Raw genomic sequence first — 27760 nt, forward strand, 5'->3', positions numbered from 1 at the left:
AAATGACCGGAAGTCGTTGCCGGTTTAAATGCGGCTTCCTCGACTTACGAATTTTTAGATGCGGTTTCCTCGACTTACGAATGTTTCCAGACCTCCGTGGGTGCGCTTTTCGACTTACGAAAATTTCGACCTACGAACGTGCATTCGGAACGGATTAACTTCGTAAGTCGAGGGACCACTGTACTAGCAAACTTCATCAAGCATTGATTACAAATGCAAGAAAACAAGAACAGGATGGTATAGAATCCAGAGGAAAGAGTTGCGGTATGCAAGGACAAGACAGTGGAGTTGAATCAGGAATATTAACGGTTTAATGAGAAAGAGATTATTTACAGAGAGGCGAGTGTCTGCCTTCAGAGAGCTCTTGCCCCTGCCTGGGGGCTGTTTGTTAGCCCCGCCTCTACACCAGCGCTGGAATAAGAGTAACTAAAGCACCATTCAGAAGCTGGCCTGGATCAATGAATGGGTTACCAAAAACACCACAAATGGGGTTCAGGGGAAAAATGAGGGAAGAAAAAAGGGATGTTTTCATATTGAGGAAAAATTCCCAAGCTTCGCTCGAAGCTGCCTGATCAGCATAGCCATGTTCAGGAAGTGAATCAGGTTTCTTTTATACAGCGGAAGTTCCATACAAGCGTTGGTCATCGGCTGTTTCCAGCTCTAGCAGGATAAAAACAAAAAAAAACCCTATTCCCCACAGTCCAGAGAAAACACGAGAAGCTACATTCCTTCCTGACCACGCAGCCATTCTATTGAGCTGGCTTCTGCCGAATGGACCAAGAGATTTGCGTTTGCCTTTGTTTTAAAGGCTTTGCCGAAGGGAAGAGTAATATACAACAGGCGGGCAGAGCTTCCCTGCTCCTATCATCAGTGATCCTCCTCTAGAGTCTAGCACAGCTGCGCCCGGTGCAGAATTTACTGACGCTCCCTGACTGGAAGGAGGGTAGACCCTGCCTACTTTCGGTTTTGCTCAGCTGCACAGGGAGAAGTGATAGTCTGCGGGGAAGCGAGAAAGCAAGCCAACTCCCTCCGTTTTTCAAGGTAGGGCGATCCATTCCTTTAATAGGATTAGATTCTGGGTGGGTCCTCCTCTTTAGCACCCCCAAATCTATAAACCTCCCCCGCCCCCCGCGCGTGTAACAGGTCATCTCAGTTACATTTTCCAAATAAATCTCCACACAGTAGCACAGCTTGCTGGATTTGTTTGGGGCAGAAAGTCCCTTTGCATCGCAGTCTTTAGATAAGCAGCCCCCTGCCACTAACCCCTGTTGCGTTCTTATTCTCCTCCCTACAGCATGAGTGGCCCTTTTGCTTCTTGCAGCCTCAGTCTCTTCTCCCTGGCCGCCTGCTTCTGGGCTCTTGCGCTGGGACAAGGCTTCTCCAAGGGATTGGGAGATCATCTAGCGATGCCAGGCGCTCTCCCCCTCCTGCTTTCATTCCTAACTAAGCTTAGAGGTGTTGAGTGAGGTGGGGTTGGGTATCGATTCTGCCTGGAAGTCACATGATCTGATGCTCCCCTTCCTGGTCCATGTAGGGTCTGCATTTGTTCAGTTCTGAGGGACAGACGCAATGCACAAGCCCTCAAAGGCACTCCCTCAAAATGTGTTCTAAATCTGGATTGTAATTCGAAGTAAACACTTCCGATCCGAATAGGCAAAGGCTCTTGAATTGCTGGTAGTTTTCCTCCCAGGACCACCAGAGCTGAGTCATGCACTATATACTGTACTGTTGCTGGAGAAAGGAGTAGGCAGCAATAGGATACTGCAAAATGTTATTCTAGCAGTGCTGCAACTTGTTTTCCTTTTTTTGTTTTTTATCAGTTCATAAGATATAAGAGGCATATCATGAGGCTGAAGTTAGTTCCTAGTTACCAGTTATTTCGAGCTGCTCTGTTGCATGCGCAGAGGCTGTTTGTCACAATGGATGGAGTTCAGATTTTTGCACAAGCACAGACTTTGTTCTCTAAATTTCTAGAAAAAGACACAAGGTGGTACCCTCAACATATATCTTAAAAGCAGACTCAAGTGATTGGGCGCCTATCAGACTTTAAGTCTATAAATTAAAAGAAAAGGATCCCTCCCCTCACAAGGATTGAAAGTACCAGGGTTGGGATTCCCTTCCGCCCTGCCACCACTGGGAGAACATAGGGTAGGAAAACATTAGGGCTGGAAAAATGCAGTGGTTTGTTTTAGCTTCCAATAATTGTTACTGTTCTGTTAGGTGTCTTCTTCTTCTTCTGTGTTTGACTTTCAAATTATCTTGCTCCCACTTATCTAACTGCTATTCTCCATGACCCTTCTTAAGATTATATATGGAGAAGAGCTGGTCTTGTCATAGCAAGCATGACTTGTCCCCTGAGCGAAGCAGGGTCCACCCTGGTTGCATATGAATGGGAGACTTGATTGATGTGTGAGCACTGTAAGATATTCCCCTCAGGGGATGGAGCCGCTCTGGGAAGAGCATCTAGGCTCCAAGTTCCCTCCCTGGCTTCTCCAAGATAGGGCTGAGAGAGATTCCTGCCTGGAACCTTGGAGAAGCCACTGCCAGTCCATGTAGACAGTACTGAGCTAGATCGACCTATGGTCTGACTCAGTATATGGCAGCTTCCTATGTTCCTTCTCATTCACCTCTGGCACTCTTCCCCCCACCCGCTGTAAACCCAGAACCTTGGTCTTCTATACCTTGGTTTTCTATTCATTTCCTCCCTTCCTGCATTAGTTATCTGCTATCTATCTATCTATAAAATTCTCTAAAGCAGGGTTTCTTAACCTTTGGCCCCCAAATGTTGTTGGACTACAACTCCCATCATCCTCAGCCACAAGGACCATGTCTGGGGATGATGGGAGTTGTAGTCCTACAACATCTGGGGGCCAAAGGTTAAGAAACCCTGATCTAAGGCGTATCTGTGGCTAATCCCATGTGTGGCAGCTCTCGCGAGAGTTTGTAAGCAGAACCACTGTGGTGATTGGGCAGTAGAGATTCCATATGCAGATAAGGAAGAGGAGCCTCTAATGATTAAGGTCAATTGGAATGCAACTGTTACTGGTCAGAAGATGTTCTTGATTGTAGAAGAGAGGAATCTACATATATATAAAAGGATAGTGGGCAGGGGTCTGCCAAGAGAGGGGTTGTGAGGGATGAAAGAGCCCCTTCAGGAGAAGGAGGCTGCCATTGTGTGAATTAGATGAGGAAACAAGATCTGTTAACTCAGGGAGAGAAAGAGAAGAAGGGAGGGAAAGAAAGACAGACAGAGGGGAAACGCAAGTGGAGGAGAGAGAAAGAAAAAGAAGGAAGGGCGTGGGGCGGGCCTGAGTCTGTCAGATGCCTGAGGGGAACGAGTGTCCATGGCGGTGCCTATTGGCAGCAAGGAAGGGCCCAGTCAACCACTGCTGCTGTTTGGGGCTACCAAGGCCATTGGCAGAGGGAGGGAGGCAAGCAAGGGACAAGTCCAGGCCTGTCAGCAGCCTGAGGGAAACTAGCAGTCATGGCGGTGGTGGCAGCAAGGAAGGACCTGGTCAACCGCTGCTGCTGCTCCTGTTAAGCTAGTTGCTCTTATTTCTCTGCTGGCATGTTTCTGAATCTTTCTATTAATGTATTGAAGATCTGTTTTTTTAAAAACTAACAAACCACCTTTTAAACAAACAAACCATCCTCTGGCATCCTCTGGAACCCTTCCTTTGTATGTTTAGTCTCTTTAAAACTTTAGGCTTATAGGTAAGTACTGACTGATACCCAGACTGTGTTGGTGCAACAATGCACCAGTACACAGGAGGACAGATTTTCATGGATTTCTCTTTCCTTCTCAAGCTGCCTGTGCCTCCCAAAAATATGTCCCTGAGGGTCATTCCACCCTCATGGACATATTTCTGGGAGTCACCGGCAGTTTGAGAGGGAAGTAGAGATTAGAGAAAAATTGCCTTGCTCCCAAATTATATGCTGAGCATTCACTGGATCAGCACTTCATTAGTCTGGATGTGAGCCACTGTGTCATTGTTTCCTTCTTCAAATAAAGACTGCATATTTCTAGGTACTTGAGAAATAAAGTTCTTGGGCTGAGCCAGCTCTGTTGTGCTCTTCCCATATCAGAGAAATGATTCATGGGCTTCTCAGTAGCTGGGGAATGGGATAGGCTTTTGTTGTTTGCACTACCATCGAAGACGCTCGCCTATTGAATCCAAGAATCTTGTCTTCTCTCAGCCTTGATGCTGTAACCCACTAGATTAGCATTTCCCAAATGTCTAGTCTAGTGATCTTCACTATTTTTCAAGTAGGGGTCACTTTGGCAAAAAACCAAAAAAAAACCCAACACCAACCTCTTCACTGTGAAAACCATTTCCCACTGCCCTGACCTCCACGCAATACTGTGCTTTACTCAGTGCTGGGTGGGCCCTTTAAGAAAGACTGAGCCCTCTCCTTAGAGTTCTTTTGGGAAATAAAGTTGGGAAGGGCTACACTACACTGTGTAGCACTCTATGCCCTCCTTGCGAGATGGTGTGTAGGGGCTGAAGGGGGCTCTGTTTCTCTTAAAAGGAACCTCTGGCGCTGAGCAAATTGCAGTCCTGCATGGTGAAAATGGTCATCTCCGCATGTTGCCGGAAGGACTGTGCAGCATATACAGCTTTGGCCAAAGCTTCACACAGGCCCAATAAACAGAGCATTAGGGAGCCATGTTTAGGGTTGTAGAAAGTTATCTTCTTGATTGATTGATTGATTAAGTGCTGTCAAGTCAGTGTTGACTCTTACCGACCACATAGATAGATTCTCTCCAGGATGATCTGTCTTCAACTTGGCCTTGAAGGTCTCTCTTATGGACTTCGCAAGGGATCTGGATCTTCACATGAGTCCCAAGTATGATAGTTTGAGCCTGGTCATTTGTGCCTCGAGTGAAAATTCTGGATTGATTTGTTCTATGATCCATTTGTTTGTGTTCCTGGCTGTCCATGGTATCCTCAAAAGTCTTCTCCAGCACCAGAGTTCAAAAGCATCAATGCTTTTTCTATCTTTCAGCTTTCACATCCATAGAGGAAAACCAGGGGAAACCATTGTCCGAACGATTCTTAAGCTTTGTAGGTATAGACACATCATGGCATCTTAATATCCTTTCCAAGGCCTTCATTGCAACCCTACCAAGTGCTAGTCTGCAGCGTATTTCTTGACTGCTGGATCCTTTACTGTTGACAGTCGATCCTAAAAGGCAGAAGCTATCCACCACTTCGATGTCTTCATTGTCAATTCTGAGGCTGCGTGCTGTACCCGTTGTCATTAGTTTAGTCTTGTCATTTAATTGTAGTCCCATTTTTTCACTGTGCTCCTTGACTTTCGTTACTGGAGCATGCAGATCTTCTACATACTTTTATCTAATACTTGTATTCAGAGGGCAAGGAACCTCTGTTGGCTGCCTTATCCTATTCAATACTGGTCTTATTGGCTAACTGCCCGTATTTATTTATTTATTTATTCTATTTTTATACTGTCCTTCCAAAATGGCTCAGGGCGGTTTACAATTAAAACAGAAACCATTAAAACCAATAACAGTTACAACAGAAATATAAATATAAACATCACTTAACAATTAAAACTTCATTAAAAAACAATTAATCAAAACAATTAAAACCCTGAAAACCAGGTTACAGCACTAAAACAATTAAAAACTAATTAAAAACCCTGGAAGGCCAGGCCAAACAGATAGATTTTAAGGGCTCTCCTGAAGGTCAACAAAGAATTAAGATTGTGGATTTCTGCTGGGAGTGCATTCCACAGCCCAGGAACAGTGTATTGTTACTTTGTGGGAAATATAGTTTGATGCTTTTGGCTTTTGTTTTAAATAAATACAGCCTGCTTAGCTCTATGCACTCTGGAAACAATGTTCTCAACTGCATAGTATGGTAATGGGGACCTTGCACTAATACTGAATTTTTTTGTTAACTGTGGTGGGAAACTGGGGAAAACAACCATTTTTTATTTGAAGTTCCAATTATGCTCAAGCAGCAACTCCTTGGACAGCACAAACACAAAGCTGTAGGGGAGATGTGGGAAGAACAAAATTCTTGTTTTTCAAACTCATTGACCTAAACTCTTTCCATCTCTCTAAGGAAAGGCAGCAGAAATACAAGCAGAAGCTCTATACAAGAGACCAGAAACACAATCTTCGTTTTCCGTAGGGTGTGTGTTCTTAGGAACAGCTTCCTCTCCTGAGGCTATCATTAGTCATGCCTGATTGTGGCCTTGTCACCCACTCTCATAAACCGGGTAAGTCATCTGTATGCAGTTCTTCCACTAATTGTTTTACGTGGTAAAATTTAAGATGTTACAGGTGCCAAAATGTGTTAATCTGCAAGATTCCAATTTACGTTAAATGTCTGAAGTGGTGCTATTCTAGATCAGGGATTCTCAGTGTTGGGTCCCCAGATGTTATTGGACTTCAGCTCCCATAATCCCCAGCCCCAGTGGCCTTTGACTGGGGATTATGGGAGTTGAAGTCCAATAACATCTGAGGACCCAATGTTGAGAATCCCTGATCTAGATGAACAGATCAGTAGTGATCCAAGTGGCACCAAGATCTGGATGCCGTGAATGGGCTTCCTCACTGTGCTGTTTAACTATGAACTCTGTGCTCAATGTTACCTTAACTGGGCCAGGCATGAGATGACTGCCTCACTGACCCCTCCTCCTTTACTATTTCCTTACCCCAGTGCCCTTGCGAAGCATCTCTGTTGACCTGGTGGTCCGAGGCTTTGTGGCTGATGTGGTGTCTGAGCTTCGGTACCAGAATGAGGAGAAGAACCCAGTGGAGGCCGTGTTTGTCTTCCCTCTCGATGACGAGGCTGCCGTATATGCGTTTGAGGGCCTGATTGGTGGGACACGGATTGAGGCCCAGATCCAAGAAAAGAAACAGGTGTGGGGCATTGGGGAAAACGGGCGGCTTTGGGAATGGGATTGCAGAGGCTCAGATTAGAACCAGGGGTTCTCTTAAAGAGGATTGTGTCCTCTAAATATAGGTCTTGTGTTAAGAAAACCAGATGTAGTGCTCAGAATGAAATGTGCCAAATAGTGAATGTAGCAGATATTCTGTGTAATACAGACTGTGTATTTTGCTGTCCATATTTTTCTGTTTACAGAATTCCAAATGTGGAAGCACATGGGGATGGGGGCGGAGCTAACATGTTGTGGCACAGAGTGTGTAAGAAATGAGGTGTTGGTTTCTGTTGGCAGGAACCGAGGATTATTTTAGAGCATGGAGGATATCTTCCTGGCCTCCAGAAAAGTGGGAGGTTGAACAATGAACATGTATACAGTTTGAGCGAATATGCATTTTCCTGGGGTAACTCTAAAAATAAAGGATATAATTTGTGTAATTTGTAGTCAAATGGGGCTTTAGCATAAATCCTGGTGCTGTTGCTGATTTGGAAGGTGGGAGCTTTCATTTGTTTGCTTTTTTTCTAACACTGATCTGTCCCCTTGCTTAAGTGTATTTACTGCTTTTTATACAGAATGTTTTAGCTAAGGCTCTTTATTAAATGTTTGCTCAATATTAACTACAGATGTTATGGTGTTCAAAGGTTTGATGATTTTCTATTATATACTGGTTTTATATTTTTTTGGAGGCCTATACATACTTTTAGATCCTAATTTTTTAGGTGATCACATTGTAGTGGGTTCTTTTTTTTGGTAGATGTTTGTATTTGGTGGGACTCATTTAGGTCCTTTTAAGCTTCACAGCCTGTCCCTTTGCTGTCCCTGACAGCAAAAGCAACATACTATATTAACATCTCCATTTCCTCCCAAGCACCCATGTTTATCCAACTCAATATTTACTTGGTGTCCTTTTTAGAAGCCATTGTTGAAGCATTATTGAGGAAGGAGTTTTTGCAGGGACCAGTGAAGCAGCCCTCCCCAAACGAACTTCTCCTGATCTCTGTTCAGTTTGGAGGCCTATACAGCCAGACAAAAAAGGAGCCACAGCAGACTCACTGCTTCGGGTGCATGTGGTCTGCCTTCTCCCTAAGGTTCACTGATGTCAATCAGAGATGTATGGAAATGCCTCAATCTTTCCCTGTTGAACAGGACTTAAAATGATGTGTTTTACATCCTTATGTGCTCTATAGCCATATCTTGAAAAATGAAACACTTGTGGCAACCATTCATAAGAGTCCCAAAGAGCTTGTATTCGAGTCTTCTATTCCTCCTTCCTCTTCCACTCTCTTCCAATACAGGCAGAGCAAGAATATGAGGATGCCTTGAGTGAAGGCCGCGAAGCTTTCCTGCTCGGGAGGGAGGCAAACACCAGTGACATCTTCACCTGCAGTCTGGGCAACCTTCCGCCCGATGGGGAGGCCACCCTGAAGCTGCGCTATGTCCAGGCATTGGCTCCGGAGCCTGACGGGGCCGTCCGCTTTGTCCTGCCTGCTGTGCTGAATCCTCGCTATGTACCCCGGGGTAAGAGGCTCCTTCCCAACACTTGAGATTCTTCTCCAGAGAAAAAGCCCCTTGAGTTTATTACTAGCCATTTCTCAGCCTACTTTGACGCCTCTGGTAGTTTTCCCCAAGCAAATGGTTATTTTGGCATAGCTGGCCTGGCTGAGGCCTTCTGCTCCCTCCCATGCCACCTCATGTCATAGCGTTTGGATCCTGCTGGTGGCTGCATGCCTGACCCTTTTAAAGTGTTTCTGGTGGGGAATCTCTTCTTGTGGGAGATTCAGTAGGCTTGTGGTAGAATTGCCATAACCGTTTGCAGTAGATAATGTTGGGCATCACCATGGGTATATTATAATAATGTACATTAATGGGTACATTCCTCCTTGTACACACTTCCACTGCCCCCTAATGTGCTTAATATGTGCATGTGCGGAAAGCAAAACATTATAAGTTTTTAGTTAATGCTTTTCGTTGCACTAGGGTGCACTTCCAGCTTTCCATGTATTTGCAGAATCTTTGGAATGTTGGAAGCTACCATATACCAAGTCAGATCATTGGTCCATCTAGCTCAGTATTGTCTACATAGACTGGCAGCGGCATCTCCAAGGTTGCAGGCAGGAATCCCAGCCCTGTCTTGGAGATGCCAGGGAGGGAACTTGGATGCTCTTGCCAGAGCAGCTTCATCCCCTAAAGGGACTATCTTACAGTGCTCACATGTAGTCTCCCATTCATATGCAACCAGGGTGGACCCTGCTTATCAAAGGGGTCAAATCATGCTTGCTCCAAGACCAAATCTCCTTCTCTTCCCTTCCCGCTGGCCTGCATACTACTTTTGAAACTCTCATTAAGCTTTTACTGGAAGAAAGTGTCTGTCTCTTTTAATAAATCACTTCATGAAATGAGACTGAATTGTTCCCCTTTCCTCCTTCTTGATCATCTAAAATGATTTGGCTGCAATCCTTTACGTGCTTTTCGGGGACTTACTTCTGAGCAAATAAGCATGTTGAGACCCCAACTTTTTCCTTCTTATTTTTTGCAGTTAAATTGTTGCTCTTGTCCTATTTCAATTATGGAAGAGTGATATATTGTAAATATTGCTTTTCAGCAGATATATATATAAACAAAACACTAGTAGATGAGGCCTGTCATTGACCAGGCAAAGTCATTTGCATTAAAAAGAGCATTTACAGTTTTCTCTCAGCATATTCTGGTGTAAAAAGTAGTGTATTCTGCTACTTTTAAACATACAACTGAATAAATAAAAAATACCTTAAGTGGCAGGATTTTTTTTAAAAAAAAATTTAAATACTTTAAGTGGTAGGATTCTTTATGTGAAATTTGTTATTTGTAGGCAGTTGGGGAGTGTGATTTTATTTTGCACAAACAAACCTACAAACTCTTCAAAAGATATCGCAGATAAATTTTATATACATACGTAAGCTAATATGCTTGCAAAAAGGAAGTATAAGAATGGTTTGAAATGTGTAGGATGTCAGCTTCATTCATTTTATCGAATAATTGCCATATATGATAAATTTGAATCATAGTAAATTTGAATCTGAGAAAGATCTGCTTCTTTGGGGAATGTGTCATTTTTGAATTATTGATTGAGTGTTAAAAATCAGTTCAGATCAGTAACAGTTAAAATCTGATGATTATATTCAGAATTTCTTCTTTAAGCCCCCCCCCCCAAATGTAAACCTTCCCCCAGCATATTCCAATGTAAAATGTAGTATATTCAGCTACTTTTGGTGGTAGGATTGTGTCTGCAAAATTTAATATCTGTAGGTAACTGAGAAATATGACTTCCTGTTGCACAAGCACAACCACAAACTCTACAAGATGTATAATAGATAAGGGGAGAACACAGTGGCAAAGCAGAGGAGTAGAACAGGGTGGATCACTTGGGTTTTGAGCCTGAGAGGCACAAAGGCTGTTGTTCTTCCTCTATCCCCAGCCATGGTCTATAAAAGGAAATTACTAAAACGCTTCTAATTTGTTGCTTCTTGTCTAAACAGGTGAAATTGCAGAAGCACGTTAGACCCTTCTGAAGCCATTATGCCATCCAAATTTTAATCAAATAGCTTCAAGGCTTTCTATCAGGTCACACTTTATAAAATTGAATAACTTTATACAGTCTCTGACCAGCTATACCACATAGCGCTACCCATCATAACAACTTTACAAAAACAGTAAATAGAGTAAACTGTATCTACGGTAATACAATCATTTTCATCAAGATCCCACCACCCATCCCTCCATTATGCATTCCTACCTCGTGGTGCCTCTACCTGCAAAAGGCTACCTCCTGCTTCTGATGCTTGTGCTGAACATTATGCCATGTTAACTAAGATTATTAGGTGGTTTCCTTTCCAAGAGGGTTTACCAGTTTTGTCCGGTAATCGTAGATTTCCCTGTGTCCCTCTCTGCAGGATCAGAAGCAGACACTGTCACCGAAAGCATACCACGAGTGCCCAAGGGGCAGCTTCCCTACACACTCAGCCTCAGTGTTACCCTGGAGTCTTCCTACGGCATCAACCGCGTGGAGTCCAAGTGCACCCTTGAGCCCCTGCACTACACAGCAGAAAACCGTACCACTGCCCAGGTACAACTACTACTAAGGATATATATATACCACTTTTCAAAACCAAAAAAAGTGCTCAACATGGTATCTAAAGAATTAGACATCTTAGATAAAGAAGATGGTTCCCTCGACACAATAGAGCTCACAATCTGAAAGGAAATAGAAGGTAGACACCAAAAACAGTCCCTAGAGGGATGCCGTGCTGGGTTTGGATATACAATTGAGATCATCTGGAGAGGTCCGTCTGCAGTTACCGTTGGCTCATCTGGTGGCTACTCAAGGACGAGCCTTCCCCGCAGTGGCAGAGCCTGACCACTGGTGGCCTGTGTGCGGCCACGGCAATGGCCCCGCTGACCCTGCCTGCCCCCCCACGCCTGACGTCAGACGCAGAGGGCGTGGTCTGGTTCCCGAACGGAGCCTTGAAGGGGCCGCACAGCCCCCGCTTGAGAGCTAAACCTGCACCCCCACGTCAGACGCAGGGGGCGTGTTGGGGCCACGAGGCGCGGCTCCTGATTGGGTGTGGCCTGGGTTCTTTGAACCCATTGGCCCAATGGTGGCTCCGCCCCTGCTTCTCTGTTGCTGCCCTGAGGTTTTGGAACGTTCTCCCTGCTGAAATAAGAGCCCCCCCATATCAGGCAACTTTTTAAAAGGCAGTTAAGACACATTTGTTCACCCAGGCTGTTAATTATATTTTTTAACGTTGTGTTAAATTTTAAATGATTAATGTTTTAACATTTTAATTTTGTTTTAGTTTGTATATTTTTATTGCGAACCACCCCGAGACATGAGTTTGGGGTGGTATATAAATAAATACATTAAAATTAATACATAGCTCTCCTCCTGCTGAATAGAAGAGAACAAACACTTTAAAAGGTGATTGATTCCCTTTTTACTTCCTCTGTTTTCTACTCCCCAAGGTCTCCTTGGCCACAGGTCACCAGTTTGACCGAGATGTGGAGCTGCTGGTTTATTATGAGGACGTTCACAAGCCCAGCACCCTGCTGGAGGCTGGGAAGACGGGAGCTGCCCCTGGTAAGCAAAGGCTATCTTGGAGGAAAGGGGTGTGGGTTGAAATGCAAGGGATGCTAGGAGGTTGACTTGCATTGGAATGGGGAGGGCGGGGGCGCTAGTATACTGCAATATGTGTGCAGATTTGGTGGAAATGCCAACTGAATCTAATTTTATCTGACAGGCTCCTTGATGGGAGACCCAGCACTTCTGCTTACCCTGTACCCAAGCATCCCTGCCCCAAAGCCTGGCCTGAATTCTGCTGGGGAGTTCCTCTTCTTGCTGGATCGCTCTGGAAGCATGGATTGCAGCACTGAGGATGGCAAGGATTCACCATCCCGCATTCAGAGTGCCAAGGTGCCATATTATTATTATTTTTATTATTATTATTATTCGATTTCTATACCGCCCTTCCAAAAATGGCTCAGGGTGGTTTACAAAGAGAAATAACAAATAAGATGGCTCCCTGTCCCCAAAGGGCTCACATTCTAAAAAGAAACATAAGACACACACCAGCAACAGTCACTGGAAGTACTGTGCTGGGGGTGGATAGGGCCAGTTACTCTCCCCCTGCTAAATAAAGAGAATCACCACAGCAAAAGGTGCCTCTTTGCCCAGTTAGCAGGGGTAACTGGGGTAACATATGGATGGGCAAATGGGGAAGCATCACCAGAGCCTCGGAGAGAGAGTGATTTGGGGGCTGCTCCAAATGGAGGCAGAAGGAAGCAGACAAGAAATGACCTGTAGAAGGTGGGAGGGAAAAGTGTATGGAAGACTTGGTGGGGTGGATGGGTCATGGGTAGGACTCGAGGCCTATTGAATCAAGACCCAAAAGTGGGAGGTAAAATGTGCAGGGTGTTTCTAAGCATTTGTCTTCCCCTCGCCCATCTCTCAGGAGACCCTGGTTCTCATCCTGAAGAGTCTCCCTCTGGGATGTTACTTCAATATCTATGGCTTTGGATCTTCTCATGACTCATTCTACCCGTGAGTTTCAGCATATGCGTTGTTCTGTCAGCCTCTGTGATTCCTGGCTTCCCATCTCTTTCCACATTGTCTCCACACATTTCTGGGGGGAAACAAGAGAGGATGGGTCTCATCTGATGAGCGGACCACTCTTGATCTTTTAAGGTCAAAGCAAAAGAAAGAGAGGATGGCTAGAAGACTGAAACGACAAGTTGATTAGAAACGAGAATCCAAACTGGGAGGGGGGCATTTACACTCCACCTCCTTTCCGTGTCACCCCTTCCTCTTCTTATCCTTGCTTCTTTCTTCTTCTTCTTCTTTTTTTTTTTGCCTGATCTATCCTGCACAGTGCCAACACATGATTATTCTCATATTCTGCCAAACAGCTATGAAGCCTGAACAGTGACAATTCTGGTGATGGAGAGTAAAGGGAGGATATGGTTGGGTCTGGTGCAGCGGCTGCAAGGTTGAAAAGGAACAGGGCAGTGGGCATGGCTGAGTTTGGGGCAACCAGGTCCTTGACTCTCTGGCTCCCCCTGCAGGCAGAGTGTCGAGTACACCCAGCAGAGCATGTCAGAGTCCCTCCAGCGTGTGAAAGAGCTGGATGCTGATTTGGGAGGGACAGAGATTCTGGAACCACTAAAGGCCATTTACAGCCAGCCTTGTAAAGAAGGACATCCTCGTCAGGTACTGAGACCTTTGTTGGGAGGCAAGATCCTCTCTGTACAGGATTGAAAGGAAGACTTGCTCCTGGCCAGGTGCAACCTTGACTCTCCTTGGCTAGTGATTTGAGGAGAGTCAGGCTGGGATATATATACCCATGTAGAAGAGAGAGAGTGTGCATTCGTATGCCCAGATAACTGCTAGACAGCTTCCATTTTCCACAGCAGCCTTTGGGATCTGAAAAATCTCAGCCATGAGGCTTCCAGTGGGAAATTCGGGGGGGCGGGGGACATGTTTCTATCGAGAATTAGTGAGTGGAGGCAACATTGCCACATCAGGATTATTTGCATCCAGTGGCTGTGGATACAAATTCACTGTTGAGAATAGACTTTGAACCTTTAATCTCACGTCTCTCATTCTCTCCGCAGCTCTTTGTGTTCACTGATGGAGAGGTATTTAATACAGATGAGGTCATTGCTGAGGTACGCCGTCACAGCAGCTCCCACAGGTAAGAACAGTGAACTAGAGACACCCTGCCCCCCTGGTCCAGTTTCCCTTTCGTGGTCTCTTCACGTGCACCCTCTCCCCAACAGGTGCTTCTCTTTCGGCATTGGCGAAGGGGCCTCCACGGCCCTCATCAAAGGCATCGCACGAGCAGCAGGGGGCAGTGCTGAGTTCATCACGGGCAAGGAGCGCATGCAGGCCAAGGTGAGGAGGACCCCCCAGGCACTCTGGCTGCTTCTCCCTGATCTGCTCACTGCCCTTTCCCTCCCTTGACATGTGGGTCACTCACTAGACGACTCTCCCCATTCCACTGACACAGAGACACTTGGGAGCCCAAGCCCCTCCTCACCAAAAGAGCATGCTGCTTAATTTGAAAAGCAGGAATGAAACCTGAGGGACCAGCTTAGGAGCTCTCCCTCTGTATCATCCAGCTGGACATGGGATTTTCTTAATGAAAGGTGAGGTATAAATTGAACAATAAATCAATCAAGGCAAACCTTTCAAGGAGTAGGATCTTGGGTTAGTCTTTTGGCTTTTGCTTTTTCTCTAGTGTGGGCTCTGCTTGCTAGAAATGGCATGAGTTCACAGCTAGACTTTATTTAGGGTCTAAATACATGCCTTTATTTAGGGCATTTGAGCACACGTGCTGGTAAAGTAACATACTTCTGCCTTTTTTCTCTTCGGAGAGAATACTTGCTTCTTTGACATCCACCATTGCTATATTGATTGAACATTCATGTTCTGTCCACTGCATGCCAGATGTTTGTCAGAATTCTTTCTTTTCACATGGACTACACCTTCTCTGGGCAATGCAGAGCAGATCTTTTTCAGCCACTCCTCTTGCTTAGCTAGCTTTTCAAACGTGTCTTCACAACCACGAGGACTAGAACCTTGCTTTTCTTATTTTTCCCTGGAACCCTGCTCCTCATCCCAAGATCATTATCTTCCCACAGGCACTGCAGTCTTTGAAGAAGGCCCTCCAGCCAGCAGTGACAGGGATCTCTCTGCGCTGGGATTTGCCTCCTGGTCTTGAGGCTGCGCTTGTGGGGTCAGGCCCTCAAGTCATCTTTGAGGGGCAGCGCTGCCTCATCTATGGCCAGATCCGTGGGAAGCCTCAGGCAAGTACCCCTCAAATGCTTCTAAGTACCAGTTGTGGGGGAGTAACAGCAGGGGAGAGATCATGCCCTCAACTCCTGCCTGTGGCGCTCTGGTGGGCCACTGTGCGAAACAGGATGCTGGGCTAGATGGGCCTTGGGCCTGATCCAGCAGGGCTATTCTTACGTTCTTCTTAAACCCTTGAACATTAAATAATCCTTCTCATAGACCCCTATTTCTGGATCCTACCACTCTCTGAGGAAGTTGTACTCTCGGGATCTTGGTTCACTGGAATCTTTAGCCTCCAAATATATTCCTTCTATGATGAGCTTTTCCTTTCCTCCCCCTTGCTCTGACACTTTTTCCGTTATCCCACAGTCCTCAGATACTGCAGAGGGGTCTGCAGTGCTTCAATACAGCTTCCAAGACCAGATTTTCACAGAGACTATGAAGTTCCCACTCCAGGCTCAGGAGAGTGACAGGTGGGACACCCCAGGAATTCTAAATTCACCTCTAGATCCACTATGTGGGCATCTTAGCAAGGAACAGAGCATTCTGGGAAATTTTGGGTGTTCCAGGAGTGGAGAAGAGGACAACCAATAGGCAGTGTTTCAGTACCTTCCATGTGCTTCCTGCAGGGCCAGATTATGCCATGTCAAGCTTAAAAGGCCCCATAGCAATACCAAGTCGGTCAGAAGTGTTGCCCAGTGCATCACTCACTCTCCCCTCACCGTGCTGCTCATGGTTACAGCAGCGTTGATCTGAAGAGGCAAATGCTACCTGTAACCATGAAGGCAGGCATCGGTCTAAACCAGGCCCTGGCCTATGTTGATAAAACTTAGTTATTTCTGCAAAGATTAATAAACTCAATGCAATAAATAACCATGTGGCCATAAAACTGTATATTTGTCTTATCAGAATGATAATGTCTGGTTCTGAGTCTTTTCCCCCCTTTCATTTTTCAAACAATTATGTAAATCTTGAAATCTAGTCCTTTGAGGGTATTCAGAAGTCCCTCATAATATAAGGCCCTAAGTTGTAGGTTCCTTAGCTTGTGCCTAAATCCAGCACTGGCTTCCTGCAGAGCTTCTGTAGAGCTTCAGAAGGGAATACTAAGGCCTAACTATGCTAAGTGCACCACCCAGAGACATAGGTTTGGGGAGGTATATAAATATGCTAAAAAAATAACACTGCTTCCAAGCTGTGTCCTAAACAAAAAGGGTGCCGGTCACAGTTCTTCTCATTATTAGCTGCATTTCACATTATTTTTCAAAGAAAACCAGTTGTAAACCCCAACATTCATGCCTATAAATACACATTAAGGGAAGTTCATGCATGATTTGTTCCATTCTTAAAGGTGTGTGCCATGCTTTGTGTTGAACACAATTGTAAATTACCTTGCTAATTTTCTAATTTGAAATCAAGTATTTAAATGTTTTAAATACATAAATAGAATCAGCTATCACCCCAGATAGAAACATCCATCAGCCCTTTAGTTATATGCCTTTGCCATGATGATCTCAATAACAGCCTTGCAGGTAAAATGCCTCCAGCCATATCTGGCTGTTTTCTATCGAGATGCAATTCCCAGCAACCATTGTAGACTTATTCATGTGTCGGTTTCCCAATAGCTTTCACTGGCTGGAGTGTATCCGAAACCAATGTTGAATGTGCATGGCTGGGAACTCTGCATGCAGGGCAAAATGGACTACATTGCCGGGGATTCTAGCAAGCCAGGATTGTACAGCAGCTGCTGTGGCTGCCATGAAATCCAGCTTCGACAAGGAGCTTCTCTTTTGCCCACTAGGCATGTTTCGGGGCTTTCCTTTCCCTGCCAATGTGATCTCAGTAATAAATTTGCATGTGAAATCTTTACTAAAGGTAGGAGAGTGGTCTTGTGGTAGCAAGCATGACTTCTCCCCTTAGCTAAGCAGGGTCCACCCTGTTTGCATATGAATGGGAGACTTGATGTGTGAGCACTGTAAGATATTCCCCTCAGGGGATGGAGCCGCTCTGGGAAGAGCAGAAGGTTTCAAGTTCCCTCCCTGGCTTCCCCAAGATAGGACTGAGAGAGATTCCTGCCTGCAACCTTGGAGAAGCCGCTGCCAGTCTGTGTAGACAATACTGAGCTAGATGGACCAATGGTCTGACTCAGTATATGGCAGCTTCCTATGTTCCTAGGAGTCAAAAGAACACCTGGGTTTCTATTTCTGGGATACGAGTTCACAGATTCCATATACGTAAAAGATAGCAAATGCCCCACTGCCACTCCACTCCCCCCCCCCTCACACACACACATTTTTCTCTCCCCCTTCAGGCTCCCTGTTCACCGACTGGCAGCTCAGGCCCTGTTGCAGGAACTGGAGGAGGCCGTGGAGAAAGATGAAGGGAAGCGGCACCTGGCGCTGGAAACAAGCCTGCACTCCGGGGTGGTTTGTTCGCAGACGGCCTACGTGGGAGTGAACACACAGCTGGCCAAGACCCTTCAAGGACCCCTCGAACGCCGAGACGTCCCACTTGCACGTGAGCCGTGCATGATGCTTTTGTGGTGGCCCTGGTGACTGAGGGTCTCTTGAACTGAACAGAGAGAAATGAGTTTGGGATTTATTTATGTAAGGCTTTTCAGCCAAAACGTTCCCAAAGCAGTTTACATATAAAAATAATAATAAAAAGATGGTCCCCTGTCCCCAGAGGGCTTACAATTTATGAACAAAAACACAAGGCCAGCACCAGCCAGAGATACTGGAGGTACTCGGGACATGTTCTTCCCAAAGGCAGATGACAAAACGTAGCTGTTTTGAGAGCTGGGCTGAGGAGAGGAAGGTACCTAGTGACTGATTGCTGGGTGGGGAGGTGGGGGCTATTTTCAATAACAGGGCAACCGATGAGGAAAATATTTATTCCAACGTGTTTTGATAACTTTTTCAAGGAATATTTTCACTTGACTGCTTGAGAAATGTGTTCTTGCCAAAGCCCTACACAGTCTGCTTAGGTTTAGATATATTTGTCATATTAATATTCATCCATATTAATCTCTCTCAGGCGGTCAAGTGAAAATATTCCTTGAAAAGGTTATTATTGAAATGCGTTGGGAGTTTTGTTTTGTTTTGTTTTTCCCCATTGGCTGCTAAGAGAGCCCAAACATATGACAGCAAAAGGCCTGGCACAACCCAATAAAAGGACTAATGAAGTTTAACCCAGACCTCCAACCCTGCCTTAGTATAACCTCCCCACTAGACCCCAGTCCCACACCAAAGGCCAGCCCTCTTTGGCAGCTGCCTGCAGGCTACGCCTCCGGCATGCCTTCTTCCTCTCTATTCTCCCAAGGGCTCCAGAAATCTCCCCTCTCACAAGAGTTTCCTGTTCCTCAGGGACAGGTGGAGTAAGTCATGCTCTCGGGTAGAAGGCACAGGTGGAACAAGAAAGCAGTCCAGCTGCAAGCAAGCTGTTCATCAGAAAGTCCAGGGCTGCAAAAACGAACTTCCTCGGCAGAGTCAGGAATGCGCAGGCAGGGCGAGACGATTTCTCGTCAGGCAAGGCCAGGGAAGCTGACAGAATCCACCTGCCTCTCCTCACCTCACCCCCTCCAACCACCCAAATCCACATGGCGGTCAGAGGGCTCAATCCTGTTCTCCTCCACTATCCTCCACATTTTCTTGTCTGCAGTGTAGCACTTCGTGTATATATATATTCTGGAGGATACTATATACTCAACTATAAACCTCATGGAGGGGTTGCTGGTCCTGTGGTAGCAAGCATGACTTGTCCCCTTTGCTAAGCAGGGTCTGCCCTAGTTGCATATGAATGGGCGACTACGTGCGTGAGCACTGTAAGATGCATTCTTCCCGCTCTGGGAAGAGCACCTGCCCACTTGAATGCGGAAGGTTCCCACTTCCCTCTCTGGCATCTCCAAAATAGGGCTGAGAGAGATTCCTGCCTGCAACCTTGGAGAAGCTGCCAATCTAGTTAGGCAGTACTGAGTTAGATGGACCAATGGCCTGACTCAGTATATGGCAGCTTCCTATGTACTACTTCCTCCCAGCTCAAACCCCACTGCCTTGGAGAAGTCAATGAAAAATTAGTTGTCCTTTTCTCCTTTCTTTTCCCCTTGTCACTCCCCACCCATACCCGTGGTCAGACTTTGACGTCTTCACACCAGTTAAAGGAAGTGGTGTCCCTGAGTGTCCTGGTCATTCCAAAACAAGCATGCATATGCCAGGAAAGCTATGGGAGAGGTCAGGAAGGAGCTGGTGGTTTAAGAAGGTGCTCTTCTGCCTCTGCTGACTCCTTGCTGAGCTTTTTGAGTTCTAGGTCTTCATAAACAGCATGTAGTCAAGCTGTTTATTCCCCCCTCCCCATGAATGTTGTGCCTGATGGAGGTTTTTTAAAGTTTTTATCTTCTGCTTGATGTGGGGGCCTCAAGCTTTACCTGCTCCAGCTGCTGGGGCTATCCTGTGCTGAGCTCAATGGAGGAATGCCAGGAGATATAAATATAGATATAATATTTTTTGAAAGGAATCTAACTTGTGCTCAGTGTTCCCTCCAACAGGGATTACCAGATCTTGTTGACTACAACTCCCAGAATCCCCAGCTGCAATGGCTTTCGCTTGGGGATTGTGGGAGTTGTAGTCAGCAACAACTGGGAATCCCTGTTAGAGGGAGCACTGCTTGAGCACTGCTTGTGTCCCTCAGTCACTGTGTTCTTGTTGTCTTTACTCTGCCTCTAGTTTGCTGCGCTTCTGTGCCAAAAAGTCGTCAGCGATGTGCACGTTCGGCCCCAGTCCTGAAATCCTGTATGATGCTGTCATCAGGTATCTGAAGCTATTCAGTCACTGGAGATTGCCTTCATTTTCTGAGTGGAAAATTCAGACTCTGAATGATTTGTGTGTGAGTGTGTGCAGCCAGAAATGTTTAAAACTGGCACAGTGTAAACTGAGATCTGAATGCTTATGTTGGGTTGAATTGTCATTTGTTCAGATAGTTAGGTTTTTGTATTGAAGAGCTGGTATGTGGTCTTGCTGTGAGGGGGAAATGGTAACCAAATGTGGTGGGGTAAGAATGGGGTAGAACCATGGGGTAAGTGGAGGACACCCATCGTGGGAGGGTGTCTGTGGGAGGACACCCAGAGGCCTGAGATTTCTTCCCCCCTGGACCCACTCTTGGCTACCGAGTGTCTCTTGGAATCCTTTCTGCTTTTTGAACAGGTAGCAGATCCTACCTACTCAACTTGGAGGGGATTGTTTAAGATGCGCTCTTACCCCTGGATGATGGGGCCAAAGTCCAGGGTCTATACACCCCCAGGGGGTCCTGAATCCTATTTAGTCTGTCCTGAGTGGTCACCATGCCACGTGGCTGAGTGTGATTATGACCTGTGCTGGGTGCTTTAGAGACAGAGTGGGGAGTGGGAAAAGAAATATGTGGGATAGGAATCTGTTAAGTTGTGTGTTGAAATGTTTCTGCTAATGCATATTTGCAAAAATATACCTGTTTTATATTCTCACATTCTTGTGAGTTCAGTTGTTGTTTGTGCCCTCAAGAAGCCAAGTGTTAAAAAGTGTGTGTGAGAGTGAGAGAGAGAGACAGAGAAAGAGAGAGATGCTTAAGAGAGATGCTTAACTTGTGGCTGGAGATGGGCTCCAAAGGCCATAGGTTCAGGCACCAAAATTACCTAGGTGCACCTCTGGGAGCACAAGGAGTACAAGGAGGAGTACTACAATGACATTTGTAAAGACCTCAAGGATAGAAATAATCATAAAAATTCAAAAGATCTCGGAACTCAGAAGGAGGTTCCAAACTTGAATTGGTATGTTAAGGGATTCCAGAGGACAGTTAGTAACTGATTCAGAGAAGATCAAACAGAGATGGAAGGAGGATACTGAAAATCTGTACAGCTGGGACGTCAACATCCAAGATACTCTAGAACAGGGATTCTCAACGTTGGGTCCCCAGATGTTATTGGACTTCAACTCCCATAATCCCCAACCAAAGGCCACCATGGCTGGGGATTATAGGAATTGAAGTCCAATAACATCTGGGGACCCAACGTTAAGAATCCCTGCTCTAGAAGATATTCCCTACTTGCAAGAACACCTAGTACAGGAAGATGAAGTTAGATCAGCACTCCGGTCATTACCAAGTCGGAAGGCTACAGGAACTGATGGAATAGCTACAGAAATCTGGCAGGCAACAGAAGAATCAGTCAAGGCTCTAACCAAACTATGCCAGCAAATCTGGAGAATGACACAGTGGCCAGCAGATTGGAAGACGTCAGTCTACATACGCATACCAAAGAAAGGAGACTTAACAGATTGTGCAAACCATTGCACAATATCCTTAATTTCACATGCTAGCAAAATAATGCTCAGGATCATCCAATGCAGATTAGAGCCCTACATAGAAAGGGAAATGCCGGATGTTCAAGCTGGTTTCAGAAAAGGCCGAGGAACAAGAGACATCATTGCTGATGCACGCTGGATAATTGAGAAAGCCAAAGAATACCAGAAAGGAGTCAAAATGTACTTTATTGACTGCAGAAAAGCCTTTGATTGTGTGGACCATGTCAAGTTGTGGAATATCCTTAGGAAAATGGGCGTCCCAGAACACTTTATTGTTCTCATGAGAAACCTATACACAGGACAGGAGGCCACAGTCCAGACGCAACATGGTGAAACAGACTGGTTCCAGATCGGCAAAGGAGTAAGACAAGGCTGTATACTCTCTCCTTCTTTATTCAATGTATATGCTGAACATATACTGAGAGAAGCTGGATTGGAAGAAGATGAGCGTGGTTTTAAAGTTGGAGGAAGAAACATCAGTAACCTGCACTACGCTGACACCATTCTGATAGCTGAGAATGTGGATGATCTGCAAGCTCTAGTAATGAAAGTCAAGGAGCACAGTAAAAAATAAGGATGTGCAAACCGGTTCGAATTCGAACCAGTCTGGTTCGATGATTCAAATTTGAACCAAACCAGCCATCAGATTCAAGCTGCAGGTTCAAATTCGAACCAAACGAGGGGTTCAACTTGAACTGGTTCGAACCTTCAAAAGTGGGTGGGGTGGTAGCTGGCACCCCTGAGTACCTACCACCCAAACCCCAAAGCAATCAGACACTCATACAATTTTTAATGAATTTTTGATTCATAAAATTATTTTATCAATTATTTTTATCAATTATCAATCATAAAATTATTTTTATCAATAAAATTATTTTTATTTTTTTCTCATTGGGGTATAATGGAACTCGAACCAGCCCATTATTCCCTATTGTGGAGCACTCATGGATGCCAACAACCACACAACCCCAAAGCAATTGGAGACTCCTACGATTTTTTATGAATACTTGAAATATATTTAATTTTCTCATAGGGTATAATAGGACTCGAACCAGCCAATTATCCCCTATTGTGAAGCACCTAGGGGCACAAAAGTGGGGTGGGTGGTAGGCACCCAGGGGTGCCTACCATCCACAAAATCCCAAGGCAATCGGACGCTCCTCCGATTATTGGTAAATTTTAAGTATTTTTGAATTCCTCATAGGGCATCATGTGGATTCCAGCAAATGTATAACTTCACGTCGGGGTGGAAAGGGGTGGCCTAGAGCGGGATGTGGTGGGAGGTAGTTCCCAAGGGGGGCAAGTAAGCTACCAGAATTATTTGAAAGGAATTGGGCAAAGTGTGGATTTTTAAGTGATTTTTGAAGTTTACGCATCTTTAAGGTTTTTCTCCATAGAAAAGAATGGAGGTTTCAGCAGCCCCATAACTGCACTTGGGGGGTGTTGGGGTGACCCAGAAGGAGTGGTGGTGTAGTGCACAGAGGGTGCCAACCACCCCAATGGGTTGCTAACCCATAGGATACTGGATCTTGTTGTTTCTGAGGTGTTCTGAGTGTAGATTCTCTGGTAGCAAATGAGAGTGGATTCATGGTTTGTCACTGAAAATCTCATACCTTGCTTTGAAGAAGCAAGATAGAAAAAGCACTGATGCTTTTGAACTTTGGTGCTGGAGAAGACTTTTGAGGATACCATGGACAGCCAGGAAAACAAACAAATGGATCATACAACAAATCAATCCAGAATTTTCTCTTGAGGCACAAATGAGCAGGCTCAAACTACCATACTTCATGCACGTTATACGAAAGCCCAGCTCCCTTGAAGTCCATAATGCTGGGGAAAGTTGAAGAAAAGAGAGGAAGAAAATGACCACCAGCAAGCTGGATGGACTCTATTATGACAGCAGTGAATGCCCCACTGAGAGACCTTCAAGGCCAAGTTGAAGACAGAACATCCTGGAGAGAATCTGTCTATGTGGTCACTAAGAGTCAACACTGACCTGATGGCACTTAATCAATCAATCAATCACCTCTGGGTTATTTGTTTAGTTTTGGTAACTGCAAAGCCTAGAAACTTGTTCTTAGAAATTGAGTTTTTAAATCTCTGGAGAGTTCCTTTCCAGCCAAGGACTGTCTCAGCCTAATGAACCTGAAATGCAAGAGGCCAGGCAGGGATACTGCAGTAAATCTCTGTTTCCACACAGGAAGGGATAGAAATTAATGGTGAGGAGTTGTTCAAATATGTCAAGAGCTGTGGTCAGTTAAAGAGAGCAAAAAAGAATGATAAAGGTAGCCTAAAACAACAGAAAGCTAGAAATGTTTCCCTGAGTTTAAATCCCTTTTTCCCTTTCTTCACAGTTGTCATGGACCACCATATAACAGATTACTCAGGCGCAGGTAATGCATCAAAAGGGCTCTGCTATATGGAGAGGACAAATGAGGTGCCTGTAGAACTAAGGGGAAGCTTAACTGCAGAGGGGCTCTTACCCTTCTGGGCCAAAGTCCAGGGCCTCCACACCCCCTTTGATTGATTGATTAAGTGCCCTTGAGTCGGTGTCGACTCTTAGGGACCACATAGATGGCTACCACACCCCCTGGGGGCTCCCAAATCCTCTTTAGTCTGTCCTGGGTGGGGTGGGCGCCTGGGCCACCAAGTTTATACCTGTTTTATATTCTTACATTCTTGTGGGTTCAGTTGCTGTTTGTACCCTCAAGAACCCACATGTTAAAAGACTGTGTGTGTATCTGTGTGTGTGGGGGGGGGGGTGATGCAGCTGGAGTGAGGGTGGGGAGGGCTCCAAAGGTCTTTAGGTCCAGGCTCCAGAATTACCTAGGTTGCACCTCTGGTTAACTGTAAGGTATCACTGGATCTGAATTACAGCCACTGGAGAGAGAGCTAAAAGGGGAATTGTGTGATTTCCCTTTGAAATGTCATCTCTCTTTCAGATTACAAGGTGGCCAGTAAAAAAAGGGGGGTATGTGTGTCCAGATGGAACTATGGATTTAGTTTTGTTGCAGTTAAATTGGGAAAAAGTAGGACAGAGTTGTCTGATGGCGGGAGTGGAAGTGCCACCATCCATGTTCTCTTCCAACTCAGGCCTCAGAGACACAAAGGTACACTCTGTGAGGCTGCTTTTGCACAGAAGCTTCAGCTGGTGGCAAATGCACCTGCCCACCTACTAACAGGAACTGGAGGCTGGGAACATATAAGACCCTATTCTGATAATTGACCCAGGTTACTGCAAGCTTCAAAGCCCAGTTCAGGGTGCCTAGAAAGCCCTTGGAATATATGAAATGCCCATTGGATGAGTCCAAAGGTCAGTCTTCTTCTGCATCACTAAGACAGCTGGCTGCTTTCACAGGTTGGATCGAAGTGTCGTCGTCAGAGGAGGAGGAGGAGGAGAAGGAGACCACCCTGAAGGAAGAGGGATCCCTTCTCTTGCGCTTGATCTTACTGCAAAATGCTGATGGCTCCTGGCCCCTTGATTCTGACCTGGCCACCCTGCTAGACCTGAGTGAGGCTGAGATCTCCAGCCAAAAGCCTGCCCAGGTAAGTTTGGAGTAGGGCAGGATTTGGCAGTAGACTGGATGCCTCTAGCTATTATTTCAGGAGAGGGGGGGAGGGATCACGAACCTAAACAGTTGGCTGGGGTTGGACATGGCAGGGATATGTCAACCTGGTTTCAAGGCTGGGGACAGAGGCGCTCTTCTGGGCCGAAGTCCAGGGCCTCCACAGCCCCTGGGGCCCCCAAATCCTCTTTAGTCTGTCCTGGGTGGTGTGGTCACCAGGAGGTGCATGATGATGCTTAATTTGCAGGGGAGGGGGGCCTCCAAAGGCCTCCAGGCCCCAAAATTTCCTAGGTTCACCTCTGGCTCTGGACAGGAATTTGCAGTTGCCTTATTGACATGATGAAGGCCTGCACAAACCATGAGGTTATTCACACAAGCGAAAACTGTGTCCTATCCAGGTTTGAGAGCAGTGTGTGCTCCCAATTTTTGGTTGTGTGGATGCAAACAACTAGGTAGGAGGAGGGGGAAGTGATATTGTGGAAGCAAGGTAGGAGGAAAACCTGGGTAGCTTTCCCACCTACCTTGCTTCCACGTAATCACCTCTCTTTCCTCCTGCCTAGTTGTTTGCATCCACACAACCGAAAATTGGGAGCACACATGGGTCCCAAACCTGGGTAGAACACAGTTTTTGCTTGTGTGAATAACCTCATTGTGGTTCAGTGCTAACTCTTCACTCAAGTTACAATTCCAAACGTAAAGTGAAACCATGGCTTCAGTTGTTTTGGGAAGAGAATCTCTGTCTGCAGAGGGCATGTTTTGGATATCTCCTTGCTGCCCGACAAGCAAAAAGTCTGCAGGGGCAAGGATACAACCTTAACCATGGCTTACTTGGAGCAGATGCGATACTTAATGCTAGCCAAGGAAAATGCACCACGACTGACTGTTATGTCTGCAAAGGACCAATGAGGGAACAGGACTCAATGTGTCTTTCTCCTGCTACCGCGGTAAGGTGATCCCAACCGCATGGGCAACGGTGCTGGCCGTCCTCTGGCTCCATTTCAGAGCCGCAGAGCAGAATGACGAGTGGCAGCTTCTGGAAGCGAAAGCTCTCAGCTGGCTCCAGGCAACTGCAGGTGAGAGCCTCCGGTGCAACTGGGAAGGGACCCCAAGGAAGGGGGAGAGGAAATGCAGAGGCTAGAGCTGGAAGAGTGAGACCCCAACACCAAAGGTGCCCCAGGCTCCTGATCCAAGTGGTCACCCGCTGAGTTTCCCGTTCTGTTGGGAAAGAGAAGGTAGCTCTTCCCTGCTTGGATTCCGGCCTAGGATTCCTTCCCTCAGGACTGAGCAGTGTTGTCTCTGCAACGGCCAGACCAGTTTTTGTATTGAACAATTCTGGTCCACCACTGGTGTTCCTTTCTATGGGGTTGGGCAGCCCAGCTAATCGCTCTGCAGGGTCATATTCGGGTGGTTTTCAACATTAGGTTAGGAGAAGGCGGTGACCCATTTTAGAGGGGACAGTCTCTCTTTATCCTAATTTTGGCGGTTGGGTGGGGCCTGGGGGGATGTCTTCTGGGAGGGAGCAAAGGAATGGAGGCTCCTTGGGTAGTAATGAGAAGCTAAGCTTGGGTGTTTGAGCTGGGCGGTCAACGGGGAATGTGCGCTACCCACAGTTGCCCCAGGAAGCCCTTGCATATTTCCATGCTGTTGTGCCAAAGGGCCACTTACCTCCTTCGGCCCTCTGGGAAAAGGGCAGCCCAAACACCACAGAGGTGGCCTTGCCCCACTCCGAGCAGTTTTCTGACTCGAGACTAGACTGTCCCATATCTTCAGTGCCCTGCAGTGTTGTGCATCCCTTTGTTCACACAGCGAGGGAGGGAGGGAGGGGATGCTGTTTGGTTGTAATTGAGAATGGGCTGGCCGTGTGTACAAGTCAAAATGAGGCTGCTGGTGCCTCTAAGTCCTAACTCTGCCTCTCTTCTTTGCAGGGCCTCAGCTGGCTGAGTGTGTGAAGGCGGGGAATGCCCTGCTGGGAAGCAGTGTCAGCCCCCAGGCTTTTGGGCTCTAAGTCCCTCTCTCCAACCCCGTGCCTTAAACTGGAGCCTCTGCTTTGCTCCCATCTCCCTTTCGCAGGTACCAAAGCACTGAGTCTATGGGAACGTGGGGGTTACGTTCCCAGACTCAAAACCAAAAAACCCAAAATTGCCCCCCAAATGTGGAAACAGGCCCAACAAACTGCCATACCGTGCTCTGCCAGCTGTCAGGAGTCCAAAGATGCCCCTCACAAGCGCAAAAGTCCCCCAAATTCAACTTAAAATTAGGGGGCGAGGTTGTTTACCACAAATGAGCCAAAAATGGCTCCCGCTCTCAAAATGGCTGGAAATGACCTCCAAGATCATTTTTGGCCACCTGCGGATAAGTGGGATTTATTCAGTTTTTGCCAGATTTTTTCCGCGTAGATGTACCGCAGATGGTTCTCCTGTAGTCAGATCTTTGCCACTCCACTTGGGCAATGAGACGTGTACTAACACTGAAGAGGTGGACACCAGTCATGGTGTGGGCTGTAAGGGACTGCTTGCTTCAGTGTGCCAAAGAGCCGGCACCAGAACCCAGGCCATGCCTTGCATTGCATCCAATAGAAAGTCTCTGTTCTTTACTGTATGCATTCTAATAAAAGATATCTGCGTATA

General features: G+C 46.1%; 1 protein-coding gene across 1 annotated transcript; it reads left to right on the forward strand.

Moving 5' to 3' along the window:
* Positions 1-745: 745 nt before the first annotated feature.
* On the forward strand, positions 746-27760 carry LOC128331914 (von Willebrand factor A domain-containing protein 5A-like). Its single transcript, XM_053265944.1, has 19 exons — positions 746-1041; positions 6093-6249; positions 6693-6895; positions 8214-8436; positions 10848-11020; positions 11917-12031; positions 12192-12364; positions 12903-12991; positions 13513-13657; positions 14062-14141; positions 14227-14341; positions 15091-15255; positions 15611-15714; positions 17550-17755; positions 19960-20043; positions 23922-23960; positions 24926-25113; positions 26083-26206; positions 27059-27760. Exons 2-19 carry the CDS (start codon positions 6210-6212, stop codon positions 27136-27138), a joined length of 2346 nt encoding a protein of 781 aa, XP_053121919.1. The 5' UTR covers positions 746-1041; positions 6093-6209; the 3' UTR covers positions 27139-27760.

Source organism: Hemicordylus capensis, chromosome 6, assembly GCF_027244095.1.
Source record: "Hemicordylus capensis ecotype Gifberg chromosome 6, rHemCap1.1.pri, whole genome shotgun sequence".
Taxonomy (NCBI): Eukaryota; Metazoa; Chordata; class Lepidosauria; order Squamata; family Cordylidae; genus Hemicordylus; species Hemicordylus capensis.